Source organism: Aegilops tauschii, chromosome 1, assembly GCF_002575655.3.
Source record: "Aegilops tauschii subsp. strangulata cultivar AL8/78 chromosome 1, Aet v6.0, whole genome shotgun sequence".
Taxonomy (NCBI): Eukaryota; Viridiplantae; Streptophyta; class Magnoliopsida; order Poales; family Poaceae; genus Aegilops; species Aegilops tauschii.
The window spans coordinates 104,825,591-104,837,455 of record NC_053035.3 but is presented as its reverse complement, the minus strand read 5'-3'; the positions used below and the strand labels follow the sequence as shown (position 1 = coordinate 104,837,455).

Sequence of the window (11,865 nt, the reverse complement as noted above, 5' to 3'; positions counted from 1 at the left end):
GGAAGTGAACACTTCTGTGATGATAATTTTGGTAATGTCATGGAACACTTCTATGACAGCACAGGTATGACTATCTTGATTCTGTCATAAAATCGTCATCGATGTACATGCATGACAAAAAACGTCGCCTACTGTGACAAACACGTATCATCACGGAAGTGTATTTTCTTGTAGTGCAAGCAACTAGTTACACTTTTCTACCACATTTTGATGCTGATACCGGCATTAGTCGTATAAGCCTGGTTTTTCTCCAACAGGGCTAGGTTTTCACCGGAGAGGGGCTCCAGAGCGTCGGGATCCCACCACAAGCTAGGGGGTGCCATACCATGTGTGTACAACTCTGTTATGGGTTTTAGATGGCGAAGATTGCAGTCCGGGTTGTGACCTGCTTCACCGGCTTCCACTTCTCTCTAGGGAGTTTCATGACTTATAGCCTGAAAGTCCCAGATCGGACAAACATGAGGGAATCTTGTCAAGAGTTGGGTTATACCTTTGTGTTCTGACTTCCTAGGGCCTAGCCTAACACAACCAAGCAACTAGCTACACTTTTCTACCCCATTTTGATGCCGGTACCGGCTTTAGTCGTATAAGCCTGGTTTTCTCTAGCGCGGCTATGTTTTCACCGGAGAGGGGCTCCGGAGCGTCAGGATCCCACCACAAGATAGGGGGTACCTTAACATGTGTGTAAAAGTTTGTTATAGGTTTTGGATGGCAAAGATTTCACTCAGGGGTGTGACCTGCTTCACTGGCATCCACTTCTCACTAGGGAGTTTACATGTAGTTATAGCGTGATAGTCCCCGATGGGACAAGCCGGAGGGAAACTTGTCAAGAGTTGTGTTATACCTTTGTCTTGTGACTTCCTGGGACCTAGCCTAACACAATAAAGCAACTAGTTACACTTTTCTACCCCACTTTGACGTGGTTACCAGCTTTAGTCGTATAAGCCTGTTTTTTCTCCAACGGGGCTAGGGTTTCACCGAAGAGGGGCTCCGGAGCGTCGGGATCCCACCACAATCTAGGGGTGCCATAACATGTGTTTACAAATGTGTTATGGGTTTTGGATCGAAAAGATTGCACTCTAGGGTGTGACATGCTTCACCCGCATCCACTTCTCTCTAGGTAGTTTACATGCAGTTATAGCGTGATAGTCCCCGATGGGACAAGCCGGAGGGAAACTTGTCAAGAGTTGTGTTATAGCTTTGTCTTGTGACTTCCAGGGGCCTAGCCTAACACAGCCAAAAAACTAATTACACTTTTCTACCCCATTTTGACGCAGGTACCGGCTTTAGTCGTATAAGCCTAGTTTTTCTCCAAGGGGCTAGGGTTTCACCAGAGAGGGGCTCTGGAGCATCGGGATCCCACCACAAGCTAGGGGTGACATACCATGTGAGTACAAGTGTGTTATGGGTTTTGGATGGCAAATATTGCACTATGGGATGTGACCTTCACCGGCATCCACTTCCCCCTAGGCAGTTTCATGACTTATAGCCTGAAAGTCCCAGATATGACAAACATGAGGGAATCTTGTCAAGAGTTGGGTTATACCTTTGTATTGTGACTTCCTAGGGCCTAGATTAACACAACCAAGCAACTAGTTACACTTTTCTACCACATTTTGCTGGTGATACCGACTTTAGTCGTATAAGCCTAGTTTTCTCCAACGGGGCTAGGTTTTCACCAGAGAGGGGCTCCGGAGCGTCGGGATCCCATCACAAGCTAGGGGGTGCCGTACCATGTGTGTACAACTGTGTTATGGGTTTTGGATGGCGAAGATTGCAGTCCAGTTGTGACCTGCTTCACTGGCTTCCACTTCTCTCTAGGGAGTTTACATGCAGTTATAGCATGATAGTCCCAGATCGGACAAACATGACGGAATCTTGTCAAGAGTTGGGTTATACCTTTGTGTTTTGACTTCCTAGGGCCTAGCCTAACACAACCAAGCAACTAGTTACACTTTTCTACCCCATTTTGATGCCGGTACTGGCTTTAGTCGTCTAAGCCTGGTTTTTCTCCAACGGGGCTAGGCTTTCACCGGAGAGGGGCTCCGGAGCATCGGGATCCCACCACAAGATAGGGGGTACCATAACATGTGTGTAAAAGTGTGTTATAGGTTTTGGATGGCAAAGATTGCACTCCAGGGTGTGACCTGCTTCACCGTCATCCACTTCTCTTTAGGGAGTTTACATGTAGTTATAGTGTGATAGTCCCCGATGGGACAAGCCAGAGGGAAACTTGTCAAGAGTTGTCTTATACCTTTGTCTTGTGACTTCCTAGGGCCTAGACTAACAAAACCAAGCAACTAGTTACACTTTTCTACCCCATTTTGACGCCGTTACCAGCTTTAGTCATATAAGCCTGTTTTTTCTCCAACGGGGCTAGGGTTTCACCGGAGAGGGGCTCCGGAGCGTCGGGATCCCACCACAAGCTAGGGGGTGCCATACCATGTGTTTACAAGTGTGTTATGGGTTTTGGATGGCAAAGATTGCATTCCGGAGTGTGACCTGCTTCACCGGCATCCACTTCTCTCTACGTAGTTTACATGCAGTTATAGCGTGATAGTCCCCGATGGGACAAGCCGGAGCGAAACTTGTCAAGAGTTGTGTTATACCTTTGTCTTGTGACTTCCTAGGTCCTAGCCTAACACAACCAAAAAACTAATTACACTTTTCTACCCCATTTTGACGTCGGTACCTGCTTCAGTCGTATAAGCCTGGTTTTTCTCCAAGGGGCTAGGGTTTCACCGGAGAGGGGCTCCGGAGCATCGGGATCCCACCACAAGCTAGGGGGTGACATACCATGTGTGAACAAGTGTGTTATGGGTTTTGGATGGCAAATATTGCACTCCGGGATGTAACCTGCTTCACCGGCATCCACTTCCCCCTAGGCAGTTTCATGACTTATAGCCTGAAAGTCCCAGATATGACAAACATGAGGGAATCTTGTCAAGAGTTGGGTTATACCTTTGTATTGTGACTTCCTAGGGCCTAGATTAACACAACCAAGCAACTAGTTACACTTTTCTACCACATTTTGCTGGTGATACCGACTTTAGTCGTATAAGCCTAGTTTTCTCCAACGGGGCTAGGTTTTCACCAGAGAGGGGCTCCGGAGCGTCGGGATCCCATCACAAGCTAGGGGGTGCCGTACCATGTGTGTACAACTGGGTTATGGGTTTTGGATGGCGAAGATTGCACTCTGGGGTGTTACCTGCTTCACCGGCTTCCACTTCTCTCTTGGGAGTTTCATGACTTATAGCCTGAAAGTCCCAGATCGGACAAACATGAGGGAATCTTGTCAAAAGTTGGGTTATACCTTTGTGTTGTGACTTCCTAGGGCCTAGCCTAACCCAACCAAGCAACTAGTTACACTTTTCTACCCCATTTTCACGCCGGTACCGGTTTTAGTCGTATAAGCCTGGTTTTTCTAGGGCCTACAGGAATCAGGCACTTTGCCATCTGCCATGGCAGATGGCAAAGGCACGGTCGGCTGATGGCAAAGGGCTTTGCCATCTTCCAGTAGATGGCAAAGGGCCGGCTGAATAAACTCGGGTAAAGGCGAGCGGATGGCAAAGAGCCTGTAGCCTTTGCCATCAGCTGGCCGATGGGAAAGCCTCTGGACGGCAGAGGAACGGGGTTAGCTGTAGAATAGTGGAGGAAGAGGGAGATCGCACCTTACGTGCTCTCCGGTGTATACTCATGTATATATAGCCGATTACAACAGGGCGCAGAGCGCCGAGGTGTGGCGACGTGCATGGATCTTGGGATCGTGCATGCATGACGTGCGCACGTATAGGGAGAGAGAGAGATGGGTAAGCTAGCTACTGTTAACACCCCGCCGCAGGTTGAGCGTCCGGTGGTCGGATGCACAAGCTGGACCGGAATTCCTCGAACGCCGGTGTGGGGAGCCCTTTGGTGAGAACGTCGGTGAACTGTTGGCTCGTGGGCACATGGAGAACGCGCAGTTCACCGAGTGCAACCTTCTCCCGGACGAAGTGGATGTCCAACTCGATGTGCTTTGTGCGACGGTGGTGGACGGGGTTGGCAGTCATGTAGACGGAGGAGATGTTGTCGCAGAAGACTACACTGGCTTTTCGAAGCGGTGTAGCGAGCTCGTCGAGAAGTTGTCGAATCCAACAGCTTTCAGCGACGGCGTTGGCGACGGCGCGGTACTCGGCTTCTGCGCTGGAGCGAGACACGGTCGCTTGGCATTTGGACGACCAAGAGACCAGGGCGTCGCCGAGGTACACCGCGTAGCCGGAAGTGGAGCGGCGTGTGTCCGGGCAGCCCGCCCAGTCCGCGTCGGAGTAGGCGACGAGGTCGAGGTAGGCGGCGCGACGAAGATGTAGTCCCTGGGTGGTGGTGCCTCGAAGATATCGGAGGATCCGCTTCGCGGGGGTCGTGCATGACGAGACAGCGCTGCTGCACCGCGTAGGCGATGTCCGGTCGTGTCATGGTCATGGGCTGAAGGGCGCCGACAATGCTCCGGTACTCTGAGGCGTCGGGGACGGGTGCATCGTCCGTAGCCGACAGTTTGGAGCGCGTGTCTACGGGCGTCGAGGCCGGCTTGCAGGTCTGCATGTTGGCACGCTCGAGGAGTTCTTCAGCATACTTGCGTTGCGACAAGAAGAACCCGTCGTCCATGCGCGTCACAGCGATGCCGAGGAAGTAGTGAAGTGGCCCGAGGTCTTTCATCGAGAACTCGGTGGAGAGCAGACCTTGCAGTCGTCGTAGTAGAGCGGTGGACGACGCAGCAAGGATTATGTCATCGACGTACAGCAGTAAGGGGGGAGCTTCCCCCTTGCCTTGGGGGGCAAGGCAACCCCTTCCCCCTTTGGCCGCCGCCCCCCCTTGGAGATCCCATCTCCCAGGGCTGGCCCACCCCCCCAGGGGCCTATATAAAGGGGGGAGGGAGGGCAGCAACCGACAGCCTTGGGCGCCTCCCTCCTCCCCTGCAACACCTCTCTCTCTCTCTCTCGCAGAAGCTCGGCGTAGCCCTGCCGGAGAACCGCTACATCCACCACCACGCCGTCGTGCTGTTGGATCTCCATCAACCTCTCCTTCCCCCTTGCTGGATCAAGGAGGAGACGTCGCTGCACCGTACGTGTGTTGAACGCGGAGGTGCCGTCCGTTCGGCACTCGATCATCGGTGATTTGGATCACGGCGAGTACGACTCCGTCATCCACGTTCATTGGAACGCTTCCGCTCGCGATCTACAAGGGTATGTAGATGCACTCCTTTCCCCTCGTTGCTAGTATACTCCATAGATGCATCTTGGTGAGCGTAGGAATATTTTAAAATTATGCTACGATTCCCACCACAGAGATGGATCTGCGCGCGAGACGGCAAATCCGATGCTGCAGGCGAACGCGGCGAACCGCGCGAACCAGGCGCGCGGCGCTTGCTTCAACCCGTACAATGATTTTTCGAGGAGGCAGACGTGGTCGGGGTGGTCGGCATCAACAAAGCCAGCCGGCTGCTGACAGTACACCTGCTCCATCAAATGGCCGTGGAGGAAAGCATTGTTGACGTCCATCTGGTGGACTGGCCAGCCCCGCGACGCCGCGATGGTGAGGACGACACGGATCGTGGCCGCCTTGACGACCGGCGAGAAGGTTTCGTCGAAGTCGACGCCGAGGCGCTGGGAGAAGCCGCGAACAACCCAGCGCGCCTTGTAACGCTCCAGCGTGCCGTCGGCCTTGAGCTTGTGTCAAAACAGCCACTTGCCGGTGACGATGTTGGCGCCGCGCGGCCGGGGTACGAGCCGCCAGGTATTGTTCGCCATCAGTGCCCTGTACTCCACCTGCATCGCAGTCAACCAACAAGGATCGCGCAAAGCGGCACGCACAGTCTTTGGGATGGGTGAGATCTCGTTAGACGTTGAAGTGGTGTGGTTCTAGTGGTATTTGGGGTTTGGGAAGAACTTACCAGCCTGAGCACGAGTACGCATGGTATGGGTGGGCACTAGGCACTCGCGACCGCGAGCTGCAGGCGGTGCTGGTGAGGAGGGCAGGGGGGAGACGTCGAGGAAGGCAGATGGATCGACGTCGGGTGTGTTGGGCTCGGGTGTGGGGGGCGATGGTGTGGCTGCCATGGCAGTAGGCTCAGGTTGTTGCGGGGAACACAAGGGTGTGAGTGTAGCCACCGGTGGAGCGGGTGTAGGCACCGGTGGAGCAAGTGGCCGGACGGTGCGTGGTTGGCACGAGACATGTGGCATGGAGTAAATCTCGTCGGCGAGGGATGGTGTGGTGGGTGTGTCTATGGCGTTGTTCTCTTGGAAGGGAAATGTGCCCTCGTCAAAAACGACATGCCGTGAGATGACCACACGCCCGGTGGCGCGATTCAGGCAGCGATAGCCTTTGTGTTCGTGCGAGTAGCCGAGGAAAACACAAGGCGCCGACCGGGGAGCAAGTTTGTGCGGGGTGGTGGCCGTGAGGTTTGGATAGCATAGGCAACCGAACACCCGAAGGGCTGTGTAATTGGGGTGGACGCCGTACAAAAGGAAGAACGGCGTGTGATCGTGGCGGGGGCGACACGGGCGCCGGTTGAGGAGGAAGGTTGCCGTCTGAAGCGCTTCAGCCCAGTACGAGTAGGGCATGTGAGCATGGACAAGCAGCGATCTGGTGATGTCGTTGAGTGTTCGCAGGGCTCGTTCTGCGCGCCCGTTCTGGGGCGAGGTGTACGGGCACGACATGCGGAGCTGTGTGCCAAGGGAGGAGAACAGGGCGCGGGAGGCAGCGTTCTCAAATTCCTTGCCATTGTCAGTTTGGACAGTGAGGATGGGAAGGTTGAATTGAGTGCGTGCAAAGTGAAAGAACGTGCGAATGGCGGGAAGCACCTCCGATTTGTGGCGTAATGGGAATGTCCAGGCAAAATGGCTATAATCATCGAGAAGTAATAGGTAATACTGGCAACCAGAGTTGCTTTGGGCTGGAGCAGTCCATACATCACAGTGCACTAATTGAAAGGGAAAGAAAGATACATGATCGGATGAACCGAACTGGAGCCTAGTGCTCTTTCCTAGTTGACAAGCTTGACAGATAGTGGGTTGGCTTGGGGTGTGGTCGACGCCCGAGAGACGGAGGGTGCGGCTGAGGGCATCTCCGCCTAGATGGCCTAGGCGTTGGTGCCACACATCTCGCGAAGTGGCGGTGAGGGCGTGGTGACCATGTGGCAGCGCAGGTGTGGGCGTCAAGGGAAAGAGGTCATCATCGGTGGCATTACAGCGGAGGATCACCTTCTTCGTTCCTTGACAGAAAAACCAAGATCATCAAATTCGACATTGAGAGGATTGTCACGGGCAAGAGCTTTAACTGATATGAGATTCCTAATCAGGTGCGGGGAGACGAGGACATTGCGAAGAGAGATGGGGGAGCCGCTGGTGGGAATGGTGGTGTGCCCGGTGTGCGTGACCCCTAGCGTGCTCCCGTCGCCGAGAATGATGTGAGATGAACTGTAAGGGACTGAGGAGGAGAGCATACCAGACGAAGACGCCATGTGCGATGTTGCTCCGGTGTCGAGGTACCAGTCGGCCGTTGGTGGCGTCGGCTGCTGCTACTGCATCGACATGGAGTTCAGGGCGTGGATGAGCGCATTCTGATCCCAGGAAGGACCAGGAGGGTTGGTGGAGTTGTTCGTTAGTGCGCCATACAGGGGGTGAGCAGGCACGACCCCTGGTTGCCAGACCACAGGAGGTGCGTGCGCTGGAACGCCTGGCCCGGCGGCGTAGTGCGATGCAGTGCCCGCGAACGGCGTGCTCCCACCGGGTCGGGATCCAAGGATGCCGGCGCCAGGTGCATGGGGACGCCAAGGCATCGGCCAGGCGTGGACCATACCGGTCTATGGAGCCGCAGAAGGAGTGGGAGGGCGAGTCATGTGGCTGCCCCCGCCGGAGTACGAGCCCTGACCCCCGCCGGAGTTTGAGCCCTGGCCCCCGCCGGAGTTGTTGGCCTTGCCCTTGCCCTTGTAGCGCCCGTTCCCGCCGCCGTTGCGCCCGTGGCCGCCATTCTGCCCGCCCGAGCCGCTGCTGGTGTTGGTGTTGGGCACACGTGCAGCGTGCAGGGCAGTCTCAGTGTTGGCGTCGGCGGACAGACGACTCTCCTCGAGCAGCAGGAATGCACGGCATCGGAGGAACGCCGGGAAGGGAGTCTGCATCGTCAGAATGGGCACAGCATAGCGAAAACGCGGGTGCAGACCACGAAACATGTTGAGCACCTGGTCGCGGTCGGTGACGGGCGCGCCGAGCTCGGCGAGGCGATCGGCGTAGTCCTTGAGCCGTGCGAAGAAGGAGAGGATGGACGAGCTCCCCTGCTTGATGCGGCAAAACTCGGTGGAGAGGAACACCACCTGGTGCTCAGCGTTCTCGAGGAAGAGGCCGTGGGGTCTGGAGCGAAGAGAGCCCCGTGGGCAAGTGCAGATGGGGTGAGGAGGGGCTGGTGCATGGCCTGAGAGGAGGGAGGTATGACGGGCGAGCCGCCAGAGAGAGAGCCCGGACGTGGTGGAGGTGGGGGAGGCGGCGGCGGCGTCGACATGGCACCGGCGAGCGCAGGTTTGCGGAAGCGGAGTGGAGCGGTTTACAGGCGAGGGAGAAGCCCAGTGTCTGATACCATGTAGAATAGTGGAGGAAGAGGGAGATCGCACCTTAGGTGCTCTCTGGTGTATACTCATGTATATATAGCCGGTTACAACAGGGCGCAGAGCACCGGGGTGTGGCGACGTGCATGGATCGTGGGATCGTGCATGCATGACGTGCGCACGTACAGGGAGAGAGAGAGATGGGTAAGCTAGCTACTGTTAACATTAGCCACGTTAGGAGGCTAACGGCGTGCTTTGGCAAAGGCTGCAGGCTCTTTGCCATCTCCCAGCTGATGGCAAAGGGTGCAGGCTCTTTGCCATCGGCCAGCTGATGGCAAAGGCTGCAGGCTCTTTGCCATCCGCCAGCTAATGGCAAAGGATGCAGGCTCTTTTCCATATGCTGGCTGATGGCAAAGAGACCAAATAGTCCAGACGAGCGCTTCACGGGTTGCTGCCACGTGGCCTCTTTGCCATCTGCCAGCGGATGGCAAAGCTCTTTGCCATCAGCCAGCAGATGGCAAAGTGCCTATATTGCCTCATTTAATTGTTTTTTCTTATATCAATTCATTTTCACAAAAAATCAGACATATATATATATGACCAATATAGCATATTCAACACATATTACCAATAGTCATGAACGCATATATATCCAACACATGTTACCAATAGTAGCAAGTTTCATCCATACATATACATAGTTTCATCAATATTACACAGTTTCATCATAGGTAGCAAGTTTCACAAAGTCAAAACAAAAATTAAAGACAAGCACTCCATCAACCCAAGCTTCCGTGATCTGAAGCAAATCTACAAAATGGGAAAGAAGAAAGTTAGAAGAAGAAGACTAGAAGAAAAAGATTATTATGATGCAACTAAAATGTGAAAATTATTATGATGCAACTTATATCTATAAAATAGGTCATTTTGGAACTAAGTATGGTTATTATGTCATTTTTGAGCTAGCTAAGCATACTAAGTCAGTTTGGTGTAAAAATGCTAAGTAAGGTCATTTTGGAACTAATAAGTTTATTATGTCATTTTGGAGCTAGCTAAGCATATGAAGTCATTTCGGAGCTAAAATATGTCATTTCGTAAGCATATTATGTCATTTTAGAGCTAGCTAAGCATATTAAGTCATTTGGAGGAAAAATGCTAAGTATAGGTCATTTTAGAGTAGGTTAAATAGGTCATTTTTTAGCTAGCTAAGCATATTAAGTCATTTTGGAGGAAAAAAATGTTAAGTATAGGTCATTTTAGAGCTATCCTAGGTTAAATAGGTCATTTTGGAGCTAATTAAGAAAAACACTAGGCAAAACTTACCATCAACTCGTAGGTGAAGGATCGGGGTTCTTGCTCGTGGTAGTGGCAGACGGAGGAGGATCGGGGTTCTTGCTCGCACCAATGGCAGACGTCGATGCTTGTCAGGAGTTATGCTGCACTAAATTAAAGATCATTTGCAATGTCTCGTTAGCATGATGCAACTCAAATGTGAAGACTAATAAGTAATGTCCATTCAAATGAAACTCATTGTGCCCGCCGGAGAAATGACTGGCATCGGCGTAGGGGTCTGACCGTTCTTCTCGCACATGGACTGCACATTTGGTTTTGACGAGTTAGTCATATTAGTTACTAATGAAAGGAACATTACGTGCATGATTTAGCTAATACGCAGAAGAAACTTACCGCGAAGAGCTCGTATATGGCCCGGTTAGCCAAGTCGTTCCGGTTCCTCTCCTCCTCCAAAAGCCTAGCCGTCCTCTCCTCAATCTCCCTCTCCCTCTCTGCCGCCTGCCTCCTTTCCTCCGCCAGAAGCTCCTGGGTCTTCGCTCTCTCTTCCTCAATAGCAGCCTGCAACACCACTCCTCTTTAGCATTGTAATCATCGACGGCCGCACACATAATGTAATGGAGGAAAGGTATCTGATTTTGTAAAACTAACCTTGATTTCGAGATCCATTGGCCGTGGACGAGGCCTTATCTCAGGATCGGAGCTCGTCTGGAGTCTCTTGATCTGCGGGAGAGTGCTAGTACAACGTATCAGTCCATCCCCAATGGCTAACAAGCCATGGTGTCTCCCGCCACCAGATATCATCACTAGCTCTGGATCAATAGGCTGGCTCGGGTTAAAGTCCGGCCCTTTCCTCGCCTTCCCCTCGTCTCTGTACCTCACGAGCTTGTTGTGGGAGGCGCGGTTGGTGAAGTTCTTTGGATCATCAAGATCAGACTCAGAGAATGCCTTGGCCTTCTTATACGGGGCACTATGGGCCATGGCATAGAGGTCGAACAGCTCTGGCACATCCGTCTTGTTGTGCCGCGCCTAAAAGAGAGGAACAAAGTATTAGTTAAGGGCTCAAGCTAGCATGAAGAATGAATTTGCATGAATCATGAAGGAAACCACATACCCAGTTATCCCCGTACTGATATAGGTTGACGCTGCCTTGATGGTGTGGCACACCGCTCATTTTGCCACGCCGATCCTTTGTATTGTTGTGGGTGGATAGCCATTGGGGAGAGCACCACTCATCCACCAATCCAGCCTATCCACACACCATCTCGGGGGCACCTAAGTTAAGTAAGAGAAATTTGAGCGCTACGCCTATGAATCAAATCAAGGAAACTAAATACAAGGCCTTAAGAATAGGTAATTACCTTCATGTACTTCTCCTTACTCAGATACTTTGTGCGCACTTCGACTTGGACATCCTAATACCAGTCGAGGCGAAGTAGTCTCGAGTAGCCTGCGTCCGAGCCCCGTTCCGCCAGTTTTGAAGTAGGCGCCTGACTCGGCTTCGATAACCCAAGCCGCGGCCTCCTCCTGTCCCTCAGCACACCTGTAGAAGGTCTGCAATCAAACAAGAAAACACGGATTAGTACAATCACTAGGGTTGCCAATCAAACAAGAAAACACAACATAGACGAGAGAGGAAAAATTACCCAAAATGTCTGGATCACAACGTCAGCCACTGTGTGGCACTCGACACCGCCGATCCTCTCCCCCGCCGGGGCCGGGGCAGCCAAGTAGTGCTCCCGGGTCATTCCTAGCTCTGAAACCTGGCCCTCATCGGGCAACGTGACCCACCCCGGGAAGTTCTAGCGACAAATCACACCAAGGACTGTGTTTGGCCTGCGGACACCACGACCGTGTTTCCAAGACCTACAGTATGACAAGGCTAACGCATTAGATATTCGAAGAAACATGAAGGTAAAAGGTTAAATAAGAGTAAATGCACTTACTTCTCCCCATCAGGCGTAATCAACCACCTCTGGTCAGGGGTCGCCGGGGTGGGCTGG

At 52.8% G+C, this 11,865-nt stretch overlaps 1 protein-coding gene and 1 pseudogene across 1 annotated transcript; both read right to left on the bottom strand.

Moving 5' to 3' along the window:
- Positions 1-7,837: 7,837 nt before the first annotated feature.
- Positions 7,838-8,855, bottom strand: LOC109751275 (uncharacterized). The gene is made up of 2 exons (XM_020310170.1): positions 8,797-8,855; positions 7,838-8,381 (listed from the first exon to the last, which is right to left on the bottom strand). The coding sequence occupies exons 1-2, from the start codon at positions 8,853-8,855 to the stop codon at positions 7,838-7,840; spliced, it is 603 nt and encodes a 200-aa protein (XP_020165759.1).
- Positions 8,856-10,138: 1,283 nt separating this feature from the next.
- On the bottom strand, positions 10,139-11,610 carry LOC109751274 (uncharacterized; annotated as a pseudogene).
- Positions 11,611-11,865: the final 255 nt, after the last annotated feature.

Bases quoted from the DNA above. Each gene is read 5' to 3' on its own strand.
- LOC109751275 (XM_020310170.1), bottom strand. From the start codon at position 8,855: ATGGCAAAGAGCCTGCAGCCTTTGCCAAAGCACGCCGTTAGCCTCCTA. The intron at 8,382-8,796 runs GTTAACAGTAGC...TCTTCGCTCCAG, and splicing joins AGCCTCCTAACGTGGCTAAT to ACCCCACGGCCTCTTCCTCG.